A 21487-nucleotide genomic window follows, 5' to 3' on the forward strand; every position below is an offset into this window, starting at 1 on the left:
CCTGATAACTTTTGCATGGGTAAGTTATAGGGGACTTCTGTGTGTAACAAACACATTCAACTGTCATAATAATAATAATAATAATAAATCAAAATCAAAATAATAAATAATAAAATAGAAACTATATGCACACTACTGTTTAAAGGTAAGACTTTTTAAATGTTTTTGAAAAAAGTCTTATGCTCACCAAGGCTACATTGATTTCATAAAAAATACTGTAAAACCAGCAATGTTATGAAATATTATTACAATTAAAATAACAGTTTTCTATTTTAATATATTTTGAAGTGTAATTTATTTCTGTAATAGAAAAGATTAATTTTCAGCAGCCATTTACTCCAGACTTCAGTGTCATACAATCCTTCAGAAATCATTATAATTTGCTGATTTGGTGCACAATAAATATTTATTATTTGTATCATTTCCTATCATTGTTAAAAACACTTTTGCTTAATGTTTTTGTGGAAACCATGATACAGATTTTTCAGGATTATTTGATGATGTCATGTTTTTTGTTTATTTGTTTTTTGTAATATTACAAATGTTTTTACAGTCACTGTAAATCTGTTATACATTATACTGTTATACATTATTTAATGTATAAATGTATGTATGTATGTGTATATATATATATATATATATATATAGTTTGATATTGATTTTTGCTATTGTTTGCTCTATAATCTAATTATAATTTCCTCATACTCAACTTCTATCCTTTTTAAGTCAGAACCTTAAAGATCAGAGATGCTAAATCAGTGTTACTCCAGTACAAATTCTAAGAATAGTACCATGATAAGGCAACGTGCTTTGAAAGTCGTGGGATAACAGATGTCCCCATTAAATGCTCAAAATATATACATCACCTGCATCCACTACATTTTTCCTGCATTGTCTCAAACCGCACACATGCACTTGGTGCAGGAGTGTGAGTCCAGCCTGCAGCAGATGGCTCTGAACATCATCAGTCCATTTGACAGATCAGAGAACTGCGAAGTCCTGACAACATGTTTTTCATGAATTACATAGCAAAACTGGAATGTGTTCTTGTTTGTAAAACTTTCCAAACAACAGCGTAATATGAGAATTTGGTGAATAATACATAATGGTCTACATGCCGACAGGATTAATCTTCTATCTAAACCACTTTACAGGAGATCTAACTAAATTTGTACAGAACCCCGAGGTCCTGTAACAGTAGTTTAGTGTACCAAGAGGTTGAAACAACTTTAAACAGTGCCACCTAACGGTCGAATGCAAAACAGCTGCAATATTACTGCAGGAGAATGTGAAGAAGGATCAAGCAGACAAACAAATATTTCAAAATGTGCATTTATTTATGAAATAGAATACAATTTAAAGCAGCAGAAAGCACATGGGTGGGTTCACGCGTGTTCGTGCCGGGGGTCGATTTTAAACAGATTTTTTTTCTCTTAATGTTAAATGGCCAAATGGGCATCATGAGAGGTTCTGGACATGTTTAACAAATAATTCTTTTATTGGTTTACCATTGTCTCAGATCTTTAGCCTTAAACAATTGAAATCCATCATATAATTTTTTTTGACACATTTAAAAAAATTTTTTAAATAAACGTTATGTTCAGAAGTACTATGGTAATATATGCAAATAGTGAAACTAAAATAAACTTTTTGTTTTATGTTTATGATGTTATTGAAGAGCAGGACGCTTTCTGTGATTTTATTCCAAAACGTATAAAATGTAATTTCCATCACATATAATCAAACAGTGATGTGGCTGAAAGATTTGGTACATTTTGGTGGTTCAGGAAAATGATGTGAAAGTGTGCTCTGTGTGTGTGTGTGTGTGTGTGTGTGTGTGTGAGTATGTGTGAGTGTGTGTGTGTGACTAATTATTTATTTTCCTGAATTATTTTCCTGAATAATGTATGCTGCCTGAGGTACCGCTTCAGTCCATGCTGAGATTTTGCCCCTTTTAGAGGCGCGCAGCCAATAGCATATGACAACATCCGGTTTTAGATGTATGAGAGGGAAGTTCAGAAATATTTGTACAGCTTCCTATGCCGCGAAAATCTCACATTGGATTGAATGCTGTTTTATACCGTTATCTTAAATTATTAGGAAAGTATGAAAATACATGTATGTCAATAGTAAGCCTGAGCAAAATAAGGACGTCGTGAGAGTCAGCTGTTGTCAAACTGAACAGCAGAAGTCTTCGCAGACCGTCCTCACCTCTCTGGCTCGACACGCTCCAGTCTGCGGTAATATCTGAGTTTTGTTTGTTCATTCACATGAAAATTAACCATTTGGCCCGACTGTGTGTGACCTAATATTTGACTGTCAGAAGTAGGATGAGAATTTACGAATCATGCTGTGACATTACTCATGAATATTAATTAGATTACGTGATACGCCAGGAATGTTACAATACAACGTCTGCCAGACCGAATTAATATTCATGACTTTACTCCTTACTGTAATTTCTTTAGAGATGTGTATGATGCTTATGCTATGTTGCAGCCAGAGAGAGTACAAACATAAATGATTTAATTATACTGTGTGTGTGTGCCCCGCACTTTTGAAAAGCTTGCTATGCCCCTGGATAGAAGAACCATTTTGGGCTCTCCAAAGAACCTTTTAGTGAACAGGTGTTAAAACAATCAGGAAAACATTTTAATAACTTAAAAAGAATGTTTTGATCCATCTTAGTTTTAACATAAGGGTGGAAGTGGCCATTTTAACTTGAATCCACATTCACAGAAAATAGCTTACTTCTGTATTGCAAAATGAGGTGGATAAACAACTTTTTTATGCAGTGGCAGGGTTCTGTCGATGCTAAAGGTTACAGAACCATGAAACAATATATGCCAAAAAAACATTACTTTTTAATAGTGTAGTGCCATTACATAAGAATGCAGGAAAATACAAATAGATATTTTAAGGGGGCTCCAGAATGGACAGTATCAGGTCTCTGAAAGAGTGGACATGACATAGAATCACTGATAAATCTGTTCATCATTATCATTAAAGCTGAAATGATCTGTACAGAGTTTATTATTAGGCCTTCTCAGATTTCTGAGATGATTTGAACTCCAGGATGATGACAGATTGTTGAGTGGAGTGTAATAATGTGTTTGCCCTCCAGCTGAGAATGTCAAAACCATTAGCACCAAGGTAAATGAAGCTTCACTCAGACACCAGCTGTCTGAACAGACATTTTTGCTTTAAACCAGCAAACCGAACCAAATCGAGCAATTGAAAGGCCAACCTGTTTGACTCTGCTCTTGAATGTTGCTTGTCAAGAGCCTAATTATACATTTGTAGTCACTTCTTTACTGCAGGTTTTTTCTATTTGGCATACAGTCAGGACATTAGTATGTGTTGGTACGCGTCAATGTTGACGCTGTCCAGCGCATAACACAGCCCAAATAATTTGACACTTGCACAAATTCATCTAGCGATCTACTAGTATTCTGTGTTGGAAATTACACCCATCTTGGCCGTGGGAGTTTATTGGCCAGGCGGCTGTGTCCCCCGGAGGACTGGAGAAAGCTGTGCGGGGATGACAAGTCAACAAGGAGCGTTTGTTCATAGTTTGGTTTGATGAAAAAAAGGAAAGAACGGCTAATTATATATTTACATTGTCTCACCCAAGGGATTTTTCCAGCAGGGGTGATGGCAAGACATTAAACGACTCCACTGTTATGAGCAGATCATAAAAACACTCCCTTGTTGTGTCTTTCACAGACCTGTCATTAAGACTAAGAACAACAATTACCCACAAACTCCCGCTCCCGCACACACAAGCTGTTTGAGCGCCTTTTCCACTCCGTTATGCCGTGGTCGCGGTGTGAGAACCTCACCTCCCAGCAGGACACAGATGAGGATATGCCTCCATTGATGGTTTCAGCCTTGGTCGATTTTGTTTATTTGTCAAAAATACTTCAGTGCTGAGTTAAGAGCGTTCTGGAAGTTTAAAATAAGTCCACAAAGACTTTATTGCACTACCCAGTGCCACTTTTATCTTTTTTTCCCCCTTTTTCAAACTGGCCGGCTCATGAAATACAGGCTGATGACAAATTAAGAGCCCTCAATTGGGTAACACATTTTCAACTCCCCATTTCCTGATTACAACCCCTGTCATTTCAGACTCTGTACAAAGGACATCATTATTATGGTCTTAACTCTCCTACTCTTTCAGGAATGAGAAACACACTTTTGAAGAAATGATGCAGGGTGCACATGTAGATCTGCTGGCCTTGAACGGAATAGTTCACTCCCAGAAAGCCTTTTTACCTATGGTTTCTTTTATTTCTGTGTGTCCTCACAGACTTGAGAAAATGGAGGCTGTATCTGAGACAGATGTGCAGTTCTGGATGGCCAAAGCCGTGAACTGGGGGGAGGCTACGTCATGTTCTGCTCTTCTGGACACAAGCAGACACCTTGGCTCTCTGAGGAGCTTTCTCCAGCAAGTTCTGCAGGGGTTGCAACAAATGGTATGAAAATGTCAACATCCTGCTTTATACTTTCAAGCTGTACTTTTTGTCTGGAGTTTTGTGAAACATTTTACATAGGCCACAGTTTATCCCTACAGCTAATTTGTTAAATGTTAGCATCCAATAAACAATTGTTGATCTGATGTTGTTCTGCATAATGATATTCTTAATTCCAGGAAATGTGTTCATGTTATCTACAGAGCAGGTATGGACAGGATGGTCAACTAATAACCAACGAATGGTCATTTAATAACCAACTAACTGATTAGTGAGGTCAACGTTGTTAAGTTTTTAAATGATAATTTTTTTAACAGCAAGCTTTTTGTTTTTTTTGTCTTGTGAATGTTTTCTCTGAACTCATAATATCAATTTTATTCATTTAAATTAATAATTTTATATTTGCATTTATATAATTGCATTTAAATAGTATAATATATAAATGTGATTTATATAATATAATACACCCCCCTCCCCTTTTTTAGATGGAAACATTACTGATTAGTTTATGATTATTTTTTTTTTCTGATTTAAACTAGCAGGCAAAAAGTCACAATCATATGTCAACCAAATACTTAAGTTTGCATAAAAACATAAAGGCATAAAAATACATTTACATGATCATTGGCTGTTTGGCTCTAACACTGGCCTTGGACCAGTGGGCCATCCATATTGTTGAGCCCTGTAATACTTTTTAACTGTGGTGCTTACATAAATTAAGAGATGCAACTTTTTGGAGAGAGATTTAGCATGCTGACAGCATGCTGTGGTTCAACATGCTAAAAGTCTCACAGTAAGATAGAACTCAATGTTAGTCAGTTTTGAAAATGTGTAGTTTTGCACATCTCTACTGCAGAGTTCATAAAATCACCTTTAAAATTAAGGTCATAGTGCTTTAACTAACTCTTTTAGCACCCCTAACAGAACCCTCTCTGTGCGGATGAAGGCAGGACATTGGCACAGCCATGGTGATGATTTAGTTGGCTAATAGCCACCGAGGGACTGCCAGCGTTAACCTAATGTATCCCTGCGTCAAGTGTTGCAAATTTGGACGAGGTAGTATGGGTTAGGATAAATCTGTGAAGGACCAGTGTTAAGAAAAATTCTGCCTCCCACTGACTCTCCTCACCTTGAAAGAAGGTCTTTATTCATCTAGCAGCGGCCTTTCGAACCAGCAGATCTCTTGTTGGCCCTGTATACCATGCCGCTTGGTGCCTGGCGTGTCGGAAAAGAAAACAATATCTTGCAGGCTTTCTTATTTCAAGTTACAATGGCCCCCCTGCCAAAATGCAATCACGTCTTCCGTTTCCATCACATTCGGCATGCGTCAGCCCCTCTGACAGCATTCAGCAACGTGATGGGATCAGGATTTCTTAATTGGCCCTAAACCCTTATTCCCGGCAGAGCCTCGTAAAAAGGCCCGAATGAAGCGGCTCTGAACAGCAGCACTTGGATGAGTTAAGGACATGGCTCGCGCCTGGGGATGAAAAAATTTCTCGTTTATATCAATTTCCTCATTTGCATTCCATCAGAACCAGTTTTCCCACTCCCTGCTTGGGACTGCTGGAAAGGGGAGGTTTCATGGTCCCGTAAACGGTTTTCTTCCTAAGCCTGGCGCAGTTGGGTGCCCGCTGGCGATGCGCCCGTGCTCAAGGGGAGGCTGAGAGATGCATGTGTGTGTGAACACATTCAGTATTTGCAGACTTGTGAATGTGTACATAAGACTTTTTGCCCTTTAACTCCCATAAGAAGACATCTCTGGGATGGTACACGCAATGACAAAGCTCTTCGTACCCCTGTGCTGGAGCTGGACTTTGTCATGACATTCATGAGAGTCACATGTGAATGAACTTTTCAAACCGTTTTTCAAGAGTCCACACTAGGGCAGCATAATTAGTTGCATTAAAGTTGATATTGTGATATGGCATAGCAAAATTATTTAAAGGCTGCAATTTAATGTTAAATTATATTGGAAATTTTGATTTTGTTTTATATATTTTGTGTAAGTTATTCTAAAATGTAATGAAAATTTAAATGATAAAATTGAACTTTAATTAAAGGCACAATATGTAATTTTCGCCGCTAGAGGGCGCATATTCAAAATAAAAAAAGAAGCAAAGGCGTAGTTTGATGACGCTGTGACTGAGTGTGGAATCATGGGAGTTGTGGTCTTCATCCCCACAGCTGATGCAATCCGACGGGACTCGTTTTTTTACATATTGTGCCTTTAAAATGTTTAAACTGGTGTCTGGGGACCACAGATGGCTTCAAAAGAGAGTCTGCAAAAAATGATGCAGATGATGAATTTTTATGGTTGTCAAAGCTGTAAAACTGCTTTGGAGCAATATTAGGTTTGAAAAGCATTAAATAATTTTCAGGTTTATACATCTAGCATTTAAAGTGGGGATAAAAAGAATTTCAGCTGTCATTATTTTCTTGATAATATTTTGATCATTTGTTTTGGCTTCAGTACAATAACAATATAAAAGCTAATTATTTTGCAATCAAAACATTGTTTTTTATAATATGCTTTTTTTTTTTTTTTTTTTACGTGAAAATGTAGAGCTGACTTTACATTTTAGAAATGGGGTCGTTAGAAAAGGGATTCATCTCATTTGGGGGTTCCTTAGCATCAAAAAGTAAAAAAAAAAACCTGTATTAGATGTTATGATTACAAATGGGAGGTCTAGAGCTACATATAATTAGTTTAGTGTGTGCTCTGTATTCGTATAAATTATTTTTTTGGCTGCCACAAGGTCTTTTTCTTTTTGTGAGACTTGACGTGTTAAAGTTCCACAGGAATGGTGTCATTCACTTCATGCGTGCACTGAAATCGTTTAGTGTCCAATAATGTATGTGCCTATGGAATGTAAAAAGGCTTAGATCCTTTGTATAGCTTCCAGTTTACAGTAAATTGGCAGGGTACATCTTGAACTGATGCGAAAAGCTGTGATCCTCAACATGCCTTTGCATTAGCGCGCTGGTTTTCATTAATTACGTAACTGACTTTAAAGAAGTGATCAGTGACTCTCCGTCTGTCTGCGTGGGAATAGTTTTATAAAATGCCATCAAAAGTTTTTTTTTTGGCTCAAATAGTTCTTTGATGATTGATTTTTTTCATATTGGTTAATTGTTCATACTTGTGATGTCAGCTAACTCGGCAAGTGACATACATTTATTTTGTTACTTAAACTGTCAGTATTACTTAAGAAAAAAAAATTGACCATAGCTTATGAGCTGAGACAGAATCTGCTGTTGACAGTTCATTTTGATGGGGAAAAATGCTAAGCAATATAGTTCTGACATAAGAACATTTGTTCCTGCTGAGTTCCTCTTGGCAACCATCAGATCTTCCTTGATGTTCCAAAAACAATCCAAACACACAGTCCTTTAAAACGGCCCTTACTGAGGCACAGCAAGCATCTATTTTAGTAGTATACTGTATATGAAATATATGTGCGAGGGTAAAGCACGCTGATGTAGGTAGATCTTTATCAATCCAGTTCTGAAGTGGTCATCTGGGAAAGAATATTGCAGAGGAAATGAAAAGGGTCCTAGGACGTATCCTTGTGGAATGCCAGACAGTATTTCCAGTTTAATCACTGGAAACATTCTCTTCTCTTTCTTGCTTAGCTCTCACTGTCAGGTGTGGTTCATATCCGGCCACCTGACTTTTTGTTGGTGTTGTGTGATCTACATCCATGGTGTTGCAGCATCACAACAACACCAAATGAATTCTGATTCAGAAGCAAAAAGTTGCTTGAGTTTACAAAATGCTAAAAATGGGTGTGTCATTAACAATCTATGAAAATAGCCTCGATGCTGGTATGGCGTTAAAAAGTGAATAAATACATTAATTAATTAATCTATGAGATGAGTACTAGGCTATATATTTGGAAAAGTGATGTGTTAAAATACAAATGAAGTCAAAACAAGTTTTCAACTAAGGGTATGTCTTCCTATACATTGAGCTTTGGTGCTAATTTTAGTGAGGTAAGTTTGAATCTAACTTGCAGCGCTTTACAAAGACAAAATGGAAAAAAAGCCGAAAATTTGTTTCATAGGTTATACACTTGTATTACTTGGTCTATGCTGTGAAACTATGAATGTTTAGTCCAGTTGCAGTTTATTTTTCATAATGCAGATGGTGGTTTTTGCTATTGATGTCTCAGGTATGTGTGTTTACTGTATAACAGAGCTCCACTAGTGAGGCCATGAAGATGTTTCCTTTTGTGGGCCAGTTCCTGGGAAGACTTTGTTGGAACCCATGTGTTATTGCGGATGGTAAATTTACGACTCTTCTACACTCGGGGGTGTGTTTCCCATTTGAGACCAAGAAATGTGTCTGCATGGGTTGGGTATTTACACTAATTTTCCAATGAACCCTGTAGCGGCCTGCTGGGCATTTGTTGTGTTATTTGGCTCGATTTCACTACCTCTCTTTCTCTCTGTCTGATCAACATTTCCCTTTGCTGAAATGTCATATCAGACCTGTTCTTCACATGCAGCATTAAAAATGCTTCTAAAAAGTTGTGATTTATTGCAATAGTTATTCTGTACTTTTTACCCCATTATAAACTGAGGTCCAAAAGTCTGAGACTCGTGTGAATGCTTCTGTTAGTTTACTACAATTTTATTGTTAAAAAATTATATTATAAATTATTTAATTAAAATGTATGCATATTTTTGTCAGAAATTAAGTTATCTGTATAACAATTTGAGTAAAGAGTAAATTCACTGGAAGCAAGGAAATCTGCCTTTTTGTTCAAGATCACATACTCACAAATGTGTTAATTTGATTATTGACATTCAAATATTGCAGAATCAAAGAAATAGTGTAATATTTTATTTTTGTTTTACATCATATGGTTTCTTTGTTTACAGTTGTTTGAAGATCTAAAACTTTTGTCTCTAGCTTTTAAATTAACTTTGAATCTCAGTGTAATGTCAGTTTAGCCTAGTTTGTGCCCGATTATAAATGCATGCTTGTTTTAGGTTCTCTGTCACAGATGAATATGTGGCCATTTTCACATTTTATAAATGCCATTTTGTCCTGTGGTCTTGTTTATGTATGCTCAGAGAGGAGCCAGAGACTCCTGCTGCGGTGTTTGAACTGTCTGTACAGCGCTGAGCCACTTAATGCTGTCGAACAAAAAGCCAACATGTGGATCAAGGTAAAGCAACAACATTTCACCTCTTTACTAACCCTCGAGTTTATTGAATAGATAAATAAATTGCCAAAGCAGTATTGCAAATTGATATCCTGACAAACACAATAAAAATGTGGAATATATTGGTTGTTTAATTCAAATTGTGAAGAAGAAACATTAATTATTTTATTTAAATTGTCATTAAAATGACAATGAAGAGTTTTAAAGCACATGCTTTAAATTTTCGGAGCCTTTTGGTGTTTGTAATGTGCCTAATAAACGTCATACTCTTCCAGACCCCTGCTTAAAACAGTTTTCAAACTGTCAAGAGTGTTTTAGAAATTCCTAATGTACACTTTTATATTTAACCCTTGTATTATGTTCAATTGCTGGGTACGATTTTGATGGAGTGGGTCAAATTGACCCTAAATGCCTTCAATGCAATTCCCTAAATATCACATTATTAAAAACAAGAAGGAATCAGGTATGAACAGAAACATTTTAATATCAGTATTTGTCACACAGTGCAAAACATTTATATCAAAAAGTATGATTTTGAAAAATGTGTTTAACCACATTTTTTAACCCCTTAACTGTTACCGTCCCGCTGGTAGAGTTTACTTCTATATTGCTATATTCTATACTACTATATTACAGTTAAATCAGGAGTTTACTTCTATATTGCTATATTCTATACTACTATATTACAGTTAAATCCTAATCTAATCATGACAAACTATATATCGTTGGAAAGGTCTAAGACTCCTAAATAGATATTTTATCACTGTTTTTGTTACAAATTATGTAGGAACAGTAATAGATTAATTTATGACAAAGTGCACCTCAAAATATATGTGACCATAAAACCAGGGTACATTTTTCGAAATTGAGATTTATACATCATGAATAAATAAGCTTTCCATTGATGTATGGTTTGTTGGGATATGACCATATTTGGCCGAGATACAACTATTTGAAAATCTGGTATCTGAGGGTGCAAAAAAATCTAAATATTGAGAAAATCGCCTTTAAAGTTGTCCAAATGAAGTTCTTAGCAATGCATATTACTAATCAAAAATTAAGTTTTGATATATTTACGGTAGGAAATTTACAAAATATCTTCATGGAACATGATCTTTACTTAATGTCCTAATGATTTTTGGCATAAAAGAAAAATCAATAATTTTGTCCCATACAATGTATTTTTGGCTATTGCTACAAATATACCCATGCAACTTAAGACTGGTTTTGTGGGCCAGGGTCACATATACTACATCATAATAGGACTTCTGACCTTTGTCACAAAAATTCTTTTTCGTTTCATTTTTTCCTATCACATGTTTTAGTAATCATCATAAATTATATATCATTTGAAAGCTTAAAACCTCAAAATTCATCCTGTGCAAACCATTTTGAAATCGGACATTGCATTACCATGGAAAGGGTACTTTAAAATCTTTTTGCTGGCTCCTCACCCTTAGTGGATGTGTCATTTTGCAAAATGTATTATGGTCTTTTAGAATCAAAACTTTTTATAATCTTGACAAAATACATAAGTTAAATAGTATTTCATATACATTGAAAATAGAAATGATAGCTCACTTTTACCATCTGAGTCTGAGAAAGTAGTTTTCAGCACTGAAAATAATGATAAAAAGCTCATTTTTGCACTTTCCAGGGTAGCAAAACACCAACATAACAACATATACCCAAGAAATATATTTAATTTGGGTCTGTACAGTTGCCTTGAAAAGAAAAAAGAAAAAAAAAGTGGGTCAAATTGACCCGCGAACATCAAAAACGTTAGAAAATTATTTGTGTGCACTTCAAAACACATCAGTGTATCCTCACTTTGCATGCATGTTCATGGCCCTAAATGAGGCCCTAAAAGTCACAAAATATCAAGAATAAAATCACAGATTAACTGGTATTTCCGACAGCTCGAAAATCAAAATGGGTCAAATTGACCCGGAACATAATACAAGGGCTAAGGAGATGTAATCAGGGTTGGGAGATGAAAGGTGATGAAAAATAACTAAAATAATTGTACACTTTCAACTTTTTACAGAGTTCACACAGATGGTTTACCATAAGCAATACAGAACCCCTCGCATTTCTGCCAGATTCAAACGTGTGTGCATTCGTTTGATTATTTTTTTCATCTAATAAAACATAGCGCTAATTAAAGCAGGGCTTTTAAAGTAAACTTTTAATTTGCCAGATGTTTTTTGACCTATACGAAGGGAAGTGGAGTCAGAGGGAGGTGTGGGTTCTCTGTCAGGGGTTCAGTCACGGTGTTTAATCTTACATTATTTATTTGCTTAGCGAACAATCCCTAGTGCAGCAGCAGTGTTTGTAAGTATGGTTTGTTGGGGAAAGATATGGAACAAAAAACAGAGATTAGGACTTGATTTGTGCAATAACGTTACAGATTATAGGCACGTGCGTATTTACTCGATCAATGAAACATGGGAAGAGGAAGACAATCCAAAAGAGTCTGACCTATAGAAGGCCCATAAGCTTGCTGTTTTTGTCTTCTACTTTTGGCAGACTGGCCAGTCTCCTTCTGCTGATTTGTATGTCAGAATTACACCATGATACAATGGTAATGCCATGCTTTTTTGGACTTTTGAAGTACCATTTGAATTATCATATAAAAACAATTACTAAACCATGGCACTATTCCTCAGGTTTGATCACGCTGATCTGGAAGTGTGTTCTTTGTTTAATGGCATATCACTTTCTGATTTGTTCTGTCTTGCTGTAACCTAATTACTGTCCAGTGTCTTTGGTCTTTTTCTTGTTGTGTTTTGGCAAATTTATTTGGTTTGTGTTAATTTCCCGGGGGTCTTTCTTCTCCTCCCAGCCTGACGTCTTGCTTCTCCCAGACAGCTGATCTCTTATTTTTCCATTCTCGTGTTTGTTGCGGTTCTAATGGACTGTGCATTTTTCCGTTGGCATTTATCCCATCCTTGTTTGTTTCGAGCGCTGTTTACTGTCACTGTCAACATGTAAAGACTCACCCATCTGAGAAAGCCTTCATGTCGATCAGCATGGGTTACAATGTGAGGTTCATCTGGGATGATTCCAGCTGATCCCCCAGAGCCTCAACGGCAGTGATGGCCTGTGTTCCTTTAGTTGCTTGACATGAATAAACAAACGGTCCTGTCATTCACACAGCCAACTTGGTTGTGGTGTTCTTGTGGGTGGTTTAGCCCAGAAGATGAGACGAAGAAGAATGACGATGCTTCCGCAGAGCCACGGAGAGACGTTTTTGTCTGTTAATATAGGGTCGGTTGCCCATTCTTCTGTGATCCTTTGCTCTGGAGCGCCAGCTTGACTCTCTCCACATCAGAGAGACCAGACCATGCCTGATGGCCCCTCCGCTCCTTCAGGGCTCCTGGGGGTCTGGAAGCAGTCCTCTGGGAGACTTGTGTGGTCGCATTTGAGAACTGTTTTAGGCTGTTTAGAGTGACCTTATCTTTAATATATCAGGATTAAATGGCATAAAACGTAGCCCTCATCTGACATGAATAATTCCTTAACTCTCATAATGCATTTAAAAATCATAGATTTTTGTTTGTCACACTCTTTTATTAATGAAAAAATCAAGAAATTACTTAATTTCAGATTTCAAAATAAGAATAAAGAACAATCTTTAAATATTCATACATACTGTACATCATTAAATGAAATTCCTAAAAACATATGATCTGACAATTACCAGTATTAACATTGTACTCAATTGATTTAAATTACTTTGAACCTCCCTGCTGAAAAAAAAAACAGCTAAAACCAGCCTAAGATGGTTGGCTGGTCTTAGCTGGTTTAAGCTGGAAGTAACTGGTTTTAGCTGGTTATTCCAGCTGGTATCCCAGCCTGACCAGCTAAGACCAGCCTGACCAGCTTAGGAAGTGGCCAAAACCCCACTAAAACCAGTCTGCTTACCAGCTATGACCAGACTGGATTACCAGCTAAAACCAGCCAACCAGCTTAAGCTGGTTTTAGCTGTTTTTTTCATAGCTCATGACTGCTCAAAAACAGTCCAAATTTATGAAACTAACATATTAATTTTCTAACAAAACAACATCAATGTGGGATGTTTTCAAATAAAATGTGTTCGTTTTACTTTTATAAACTGTAGCTTTCAGTTGAAAAAGATGATTAATTTTTCATGCTGCAATGGTTCATCAAAAGGCAATGCATATTCATGTTTATCAACAAAATTCATCCGAAATGTGTGTGTGTGTGTGATATGGGAAGAAGCTAAATATATTATACTAAAGTATTTTGAGACAAATATAACTCATAGATCAAAAAGACATCCAGGTCAGAATGGATCAAAAGTTTGGTTCCCATGCTAAAAACTATTTTAGAATTTTTTTATGTTTCTCTTTCAGGTCAAAATGGACCTGAATGCACTTAAATCATGTGACATATCTGTGAGGCATGCAAATGTAGTCATTTTTAGTATTAATAGTTTAACAATATATGTAGGTTGCTTGATTATTTAAAGATCTTTTAAGCTACAAGAGTCATGCGATGCTTGTGATGTTTTTTTCCCTTCTTTTTTTTTTGTTTTAGGCATATTGAAAGTTGTTTTGATTTAGCTTGGGCATCCATGTGGTTTAGTACTGTCTAAATTACCACTCTGAAGAACAAAAAAAAAAATCATCATGGCAGATGCCATGTTTCTCCACCTCAAGGTAGAGAGAAAAAACGAGAGAATGTAAAAAGGCTGTGTTTCATTGGCCTGCGCTGTAGCCGCAGCCCAGCTTAGAGTTAAGTGTGATCTGCAGTGTGTTTTTGCTGTTCAGATGGTAGTAATTGAGCCTCTTTGGATCTGTGGAGGACATCTTAGCATACTGTAAACCTAAAAAAACCACATGGCCCCTCCGCAAGCAGACATGCTTTCTGTCAAGACTTAAACCCTGTGCTTTCATAAATAGACAGGCCTTGCCACCCTTTTTCCTTTCTTTCTTATTATTTATGTGCAACATGGAGATGTATTTATGATGAGCAAATAGTTGTCCAATCACATACAAAGCAAAATAATTCAGTTATTGATGTTTATTGGTGTGTGATGATTGAATTTAGCCATAAACGGAGGGTGTTGTGTTTAAAAGCTGTCGTCGACATTGTTTTATGTTATGTATCTGTTCTGGACAGAATATGTTGTGTCATCTGATCTCGGAGGAGGAGGGCAGTGTAGCTCATGCTACAGTAAAACATGCTGGATTAACCCCGAAGCGATACCACTCAGAGGCTCTTCAGAAGGTTTGGGAATCATTGTAACATTAACATTGAAATGGTTAGTGTGATAGAAAGGCTGGACAATATAGCTGAACGAATTCTTCTTTTTCAGTCTATTTATGATTTTCGATAGCATCTTATTTTCTTTCCCCTCACAGGAACTGTTGTTTGAACTAAACCACCTCTGTTGCCAAGTATATTGCAAGAAGTAAAATACAGTGAAAAGTATAGTTTAAATAATGCATATTTTATTCACAAAATGAACACCAGGAAGTTTCACATTGAATCCTTTTATAAATGAAAAAATGCAGTGATGATGCAAACAAATCATAAAATTGATTCATTTAAACATTTTGAAGTCATGAAGAATCACGAAAATGAACTATTTTTGCTTCTGAAGTTTGAAATTTGAGAAGGGTTTGTAAAACTAGTCTAGTGATGGACAAATAAAAAAATGTTTTTGTTTTGTTTTTTTAAATTAAAATGGTTTGCTATGTAATTTTACATCGCCAACAAAAACATGCATTGTGAATATTAGATGCAGTATATTGCTCAGCCACAAATGTATTTTCCACTCATTTACATGAGAAATTGGCTGTTCATATGTGACTTCATAATCAGAAACTGAAACCATGTTAAAGTTTGAAGTCATTTTTAAACTGCATTCAATTTATGAAATTAAAGGCAAACTGTTGTGTCCTGCTGTCCCTTTCAGGTTGTGTCATTGATGACAGAGGAGGTCATTAAAAGCTGTGACGGCTTGCCAAACACATCAGCCAGGTAATAAAACTTTAATATCAATCTGGACATACATGTAAATTTGTTTCTATTTTACACCTGAAAAATAAATTTTCTCTGACATTCAAACAGTTTGTTCAGACAAATAGTACACTCTCACACTTCATTTATTTATTTATTGTTTGTTTTGTAGGTGTTCAAATGGGAATATTCATGCCATGTCAACGGCATGCGCTGCCTTGGTCACATGTCCTCAGATGTCTCCTCTTATTGGAGCTCTGTTGAAGCATTCCATGTTGTGTGGCTCTTCCTGTCTGAATCAAGAGTTCATTAAGGAAGTCAGTGAGGCCTTGATCAGGTGAGTGTCATTACAGTGCAGCATTGTCTCTTGTCCAATGTGACCAGCATTTAATGACAGCACACAGACTGTTTGTGTTTTCTGTCTTTCTCTCCTACACAGTAAGAGGCTTGTGTTGGAGGATGAGGCCGTAGTGAACCTGTGGTGTTACAGTCCCACCTGTCTGGAGGGGGCAGCAGTGAGCTTACTGGAATCTGTGCTGTCTGACCATGAAACAATGACACAGAGTCTGGACAAACATGTTAATGGCTCATTACTGGTAAGCTTGAGTTCTTCTATATTAACATTTTTCTTTTCTTGATTCCAGAAGATTGAGACCACATTAAAAGTATAATTTAAATCTTAAAATTTAAACATGAAAATAAACAAATGTGTGTTCAAATGACCCTTTCTTTCTTTCTTTCTTTCTTTCTTTCTTTCTTGAATACATTCAGGGTTTTTTTTTTCAGTTTTTCACTTTTCAATCTGTTATTCTGATATAATAATATAGTTCACAAGAAAAACGTTTTATCATAAAAATGCAAAACTAAAGTATTTTCATTAGTGGTATCAGACTTTTTGATCCCACATATTGCATATTGCCAAAATATTAATAGCCATAACTCTTAAAAACTGTTAAACAAATATATCAGCACCTTACGGCAACAGACCATCATCATGTTTATTAGCAACAGTTCACACTGTTATGTTTGATGGCAACTAGTACCGCATGTCATAATATTTGCTTTGGTTGCTAATTAATTTGGTGCTGCTGTGTTGACAGTAAAACTATGGTAGTAAAGAAGGAATTTGATGGTCTGTTGTTCGTATGGTACACAGCGTGTGAAGATTAACAGCGTTGCATGATACGCTGGCCTCTTTTTGAGAACAGACACAAATAGTGTGATGTGAAGCAGGCCCGCGGTCCATACACATCTTTATGAGGCTGCTTCATATCTACATGAAGAAAGTAAAAATGACTCAAATCAAGACCTCATTTACATGTCTGTCTAAGGACGTCAAACAGTCGTCTTGTAGCTTATGTTTGAGGTTCTGTTTAGCGTCTCATTCTGAGCAGGACAGACAGGTAAAATGAGGCCCAAATTCAGCTGCATTCAACTCTTATTTGTTTGTGCTTGCGAGCAGATTGAACTCTGCGGTGTGTTTACGTTGCAGGAACAAGTTGTTTAAACCGCAATCAAAAAGGGGAAACCAGAAATTAGTTTCACATTTCTGTTTTCATCCACCTTCCTCAAAGCTAAGATCCAACAACAATAAACAGCATCTTCTAGCATCCCACTGCCAGAAAGAGGATGTTTTTGCCATGCTGTAATTGACCCTCCCTGAAGTGTTAGGAGAAGGTATGGATGAGTGTTCGGAAAGCCCATCTGTTTTCACTAGGGAGAGAAAGCTTCAGCCTTCATAAAAAATAAAAGCAGACAGCCCTTTCCTATGCCTCTGCTTATGTCACGTCATCTCTTATTTGAGTTTTTTTTTTTTTTCATCCTTGTGTTGTTCCAAGCATTTTATTTCTTTATTTAATAAAGACTGTTATTTATTAAGAATATCATGGCCACTCATTTCCATATAATAAGTCTGTCAAGCTAAAAAACAAACAAACATAAATTGTCGAAAAAAATATAAATGTTGTACAAGTGAGCCAAACTGCTTCTACTCAAAAATAAGCTTGTGTTCATTATATGGAAAATAGCAGCCTTGAATTTATTAAAAATATTCCTTTTTGTCCCACTGAAGAAAGAAAGTCATACATGTTTGGAACAGCATGAGGGCAATCCGAAACAGGAAGGCACCTGTGAACTGGAGAGAAACTGGAATCAACCATGCTACCATTCAAACGTTATTAACACAGTAAAAGCAGGATTATTGTGAAACATTATTACAATTAACTGAGCAAATAACTATTTTAATGTATTTTAAAATATAATGTGTTCTGGTGATGGCAAAGCTGAATATTCATTACTCCGGTCTTTAGTGTCACATGATCATTCAGAAATCATTCTAATATGCTGATTTGGCACTCAAGAAATGTTATTATTATTATTATTATCATTTTGTGTTTCTTGAAACTGATAAAAAAAAATTCAAGATTCTTTGATGAATCGAGGTCAAAAGACCAGCATTTATTTGAAATAGAAAATCTTTTGTAAAATTATAAATGCCTCAACTGTCAAATTTGATAAATTTAATGCATCCTTGCTAAATGAAAGTATTAATTTCTTGAAAAACATCTTAATGACCCCAAACTTTTGAATGGTAGAGTAGGATGATTGTGTCTGAATCGGTTATTTATGAAGATCAGGCAAACTGCGATATTTCAGCTTCAGGTGCATTTGAATGTTTGTGCGAAAATTTATTTGTGATTGCAGTTGTAGTCATTTTCGTTCATTGGTTTATGACATTGGCTGTGAGTTGTTGAGCTCTGTATCCTATGATTTCTCTCTCATTTCTATCGCTCTGTCTTCTGTCTTCTGAGACAGGATCATACCATCTAATGTTTGTTGCTGAAATGCGTCTCTTTTTATTGGAGCAGCAAATTGGTGGCTTTTGGCAAGCGTTGAATAGCTGAGGTTACGGGAATATCTGAGATGCTTTGGGGTTTGGGGGGGCTTCGGAGGGGGGTGGTGTGTGAGGATCGTGTGTGTGTGTGCGTGTACAGAGGAGAGATGAGGGTGCCTGTGGGCTGGGTGGGGCAGACGTTTTAATGGTCCCAAATGAAGGAGAGAATAATGAGGCTTCTCCCTGTGGCCTACACACACACACAAACACATGCACAAACAAAGACAAATGCTCTAAGGATCAAAGACCGCAAGGGCACATGTGGGCTTTCTGGAGCACTGATGTTTTGGGTCTGGATGAAATGTTTTTATGACATTCTTTGCCCATATGAACTATGGGTATATTAATGAAACCTGTTCTATTAAAATATGAGCATGTAAGTTTACGTGCTGCACCAGACATGCATGTACAGCTGCTTGGATGTAATTTTTTACTCTCTTTCACATGAATTTAAAACAGATGATATTCCTGTATAATAAAGCAATGTGCATTTTGTTGGTAAGAAAGTCGGCTGTTAAACTTGCAGCATTGAATTATGGGAGGGGTCTGTATGAGATGCCAACAGGTCCTCATTAATATTACAGCATTGCCCCCTAGTGGTTGAGAGAGGAGATGACAAAAATGCATTGTTCCTAATGCTTTGCAATGTTCTTCCCCCACCAGCCTCAAGCTTCAGCCGATCACTGTCACATCTTCATCTCAGTCAACGAAATTTACAGGTGAATATCATATTTTGTGTGCATTTTATTTCTATTAGTTAGACCTATGGAGTATCTACACCACAAAACTTCATGGAAAGTGCCTTCGACTATATTTAAAACCATTCTTCTTAAAAAAACAAAAACAAAAAAACAGTGGATTCCATCTGGCCCACTTATATAATATAATATAATATAATATAATATAATATCAGTGATTATATTTGTACTAGCCAATATTATTTTTATTATTGCCATTTTTATGATTTAGGCTGCTATTGGAAGCTTTCAAAGTGTATTAAATGGTTTTCAATTTTTTAAAAATGTTCTAAAGTCTCATTTAAATCACTGCAATTTTTTAGATTAAAGCTTTAGTGTAAATGTTGTTTTTTAAAGGGCACAACAGTATGTATTTATTATAAAAGCCATTTTAAAATAATTGTTGATTTAAAACCTCTGTTGCTGCATCCGTAATTATTACTTATTAGAATTTAAAATGTTATAGTAAATCAGGCCGTTTTACCTACACCACAGCAAATTAATTTCAGAAACCGTGTGAGATTGTGTGTGTGTGTGTGTGTGTGTGTGTTTAGGAATGTGCTGACAGAGATTGATGAGAACCTGGCCATGAGAGCCCTCATACAGGTTTTCACTGTCTGCTTCCTCCAGAGACTGACTGGACAGAAACCCCAGGTACAAACTGGCTTCATGAAGGTGAATGTGTAATTTCTCTGGCACTAGCAGCACCAAAACTGAATCGCAAAAATAATGATTGTTTCCAAAAATATGGAGTCCCACAGAGGCCATAAACAAGAGAAAACAAGACAGAGAAATAATAATGCATTGACTCTGTGGAGTTTCATATGATTGGCAGATCTGTTTGGTGCCACTAGTGGCTCTCAAATGACACAAAAGCGGTGTTTCATATTTGGAGTTGTTGTGATATCTGTATGCATATATGATTTGTAGGATCGTCTACCACTCAGAGCCTTCTTCCCACATGTGATGCCCAGTTTACTCACTCCTTTACTGACAGCACCATCAGGTACAGCACCTCTTACTATCTCTCAGAAATTCAGACCTTCACTTAACAAGAGAACATCATTTATGAGGATCTCTGATGATATGGTGCCTCAGCAGTTTATAGCACATATCTTTGTAGGACAATTAACTATTTTTTTCCCAAAAACTATTTACTTTAAATTACTTGCTTTAAATAGTTTCTTAGTATGAAGTGCATGTCAGTCACAGGCAGCCATATATGAAGGACCATTTCTAAATATATGGTTATATGAGAGAAATTGTGCATATTTTCTATAGTAAAGGGATACATAGTTACATAGTGTAGTCTAATTATATCAGATCGCAGATCTGTTGTTTTAATCTCAGATCTAGCAAACTACAATACTTTTAGTCGGACACCAGCCACACCCCCTTATTCAAAACCATTACCTCACTCTGACTGAACTTGACTCAATATTGTCTCAGTGAGTGGCTAGAGATTCATTGGAATCCTTCATCCTAAACCTCCACCATCTGAAGTCCCAAAGCCTGGCCTTATCTCCCTCCCTCCATCAGAGCAGTCCCAAACAAACAGTCTCCTTCCTCCGGTACCCACCCTGCTCGCCTCTGTCTGGTCCTCTGATATCTATCTCTGGCTTGGCTCCCAAAGGACCCAGGGCTCTTCAGTGCCTCCTGAACTCCAGAGGATATCCTCACAATGCCACCTATTCTATAACCAGCACAACAGAAGAATCGCTGCAGACTTCAGGTGCCTGCTGCTCCAGGGGCTCGTTTTTAGGATTATTTGTTTGCACTGGTTCAATTGTCATTGTACATGGAATGATTGACGTGAAGGGGGACCTTCGTCTCTGAAAGGAGACTTGTGAATGCCGGAGCTTAGTTATTTACCTCATTAAGCTAAAGATAGACCATGATTCTTTGACTCTGGCATGTCTTAAAGGGACAGTTCATCCAGTGAACATTTTCTCATCAGTTACTCACTCTTAGGTCATTCCAAACCCTGTTTTGGCAGAAAGTGAATGGACAAAAAATGTAATTTGAGATTGTTAGAGTAAGTTAGCTCCGTTTGATTTTCCACAGTCACTTTAAAGGGGTCATATGATGTTGCTAAAAATAACATTATTTTGTGTATTTGGTGTAATGAAATGTGTTTGTGGTTTAAGGTTAAAAAAAAACATTATTTTCCACATACTGTACATTATTGTTTCTCCTCTATGCCCCGCCTTTCTGAAACGCGTC

The 21487-nt window shown here is 36.5% G+C and overlaps 1 protein-coding gene across 2 annotated transcripts in view; it reads left to right on the plus strand.

Moving 5' to 3' along the window:
• Positions 1–2009: 2009 nt before the first annotated feature.
• fancc (FA complementation group C) overlaps positions 2010–21487 on the plus strand; it is a 25520-nt gene continuing 6042 nt past the window's right edge. The window contains exons 1-11 of one of the 2 annotated variants that reach the window (XM_016534026.1): positions 2010–2240; positions 4310–4475; positions 8669–8756; positions 9552–9646; positions 14792–14899; positions 15591–15655; positions 15807–15971; positions 16074–16230; positions 19191–19246; positions 19819–19939; positions 20195–20270. In XM_016534026.1, the coding sequence (XP_016389512.1) occupies positions 4320–4475; positions 8669–8756; positions 9552–9646; positions 14792–14899; positions 15591–15655; positions 15807–15971; positions 16074–16230; positions 19191–19246; positions 19819–19939; positions 20195–20270 (1087 nt within the window). In that variant the 5' untranslated portion in view covers positions 2010–2240; positions 4310–4319. The remainder of the gene's footprint in view (positions 2241–4309; positions 4476–8668; positions 8757–9551; positions 9647–14791; positions 14900–15590; positions 15656–15806; positions 15972–16073; positions 16231–19190; positions 19247–19818; positions 19940–20194; positions 20271–21487) is intronic. The other variant, XM_016534027.1, reaches the window with a different exon arrangement.

The sequence above is a fragment of the Sinocyclocheilus rhinocerous genome, unplaced genomic scaffold, assembly GCF_001515625.1.
Source record: "Sinocyclocheilus rhinocerous isolate Xijiao unplaced genomic scaffold, SAMN03320098_v1.1 scaffold515, whole genome shotgun sequence".
In the NCBI taxonomy this organism is placed as follows: domain Eukaryota; kingdom Metazoa; phylum Chordata; class Actinopteri; order Cypriniformes; family Cyprinidae; genus Sinocyclocheilus; species Sinocyclocheilus rhinocerous.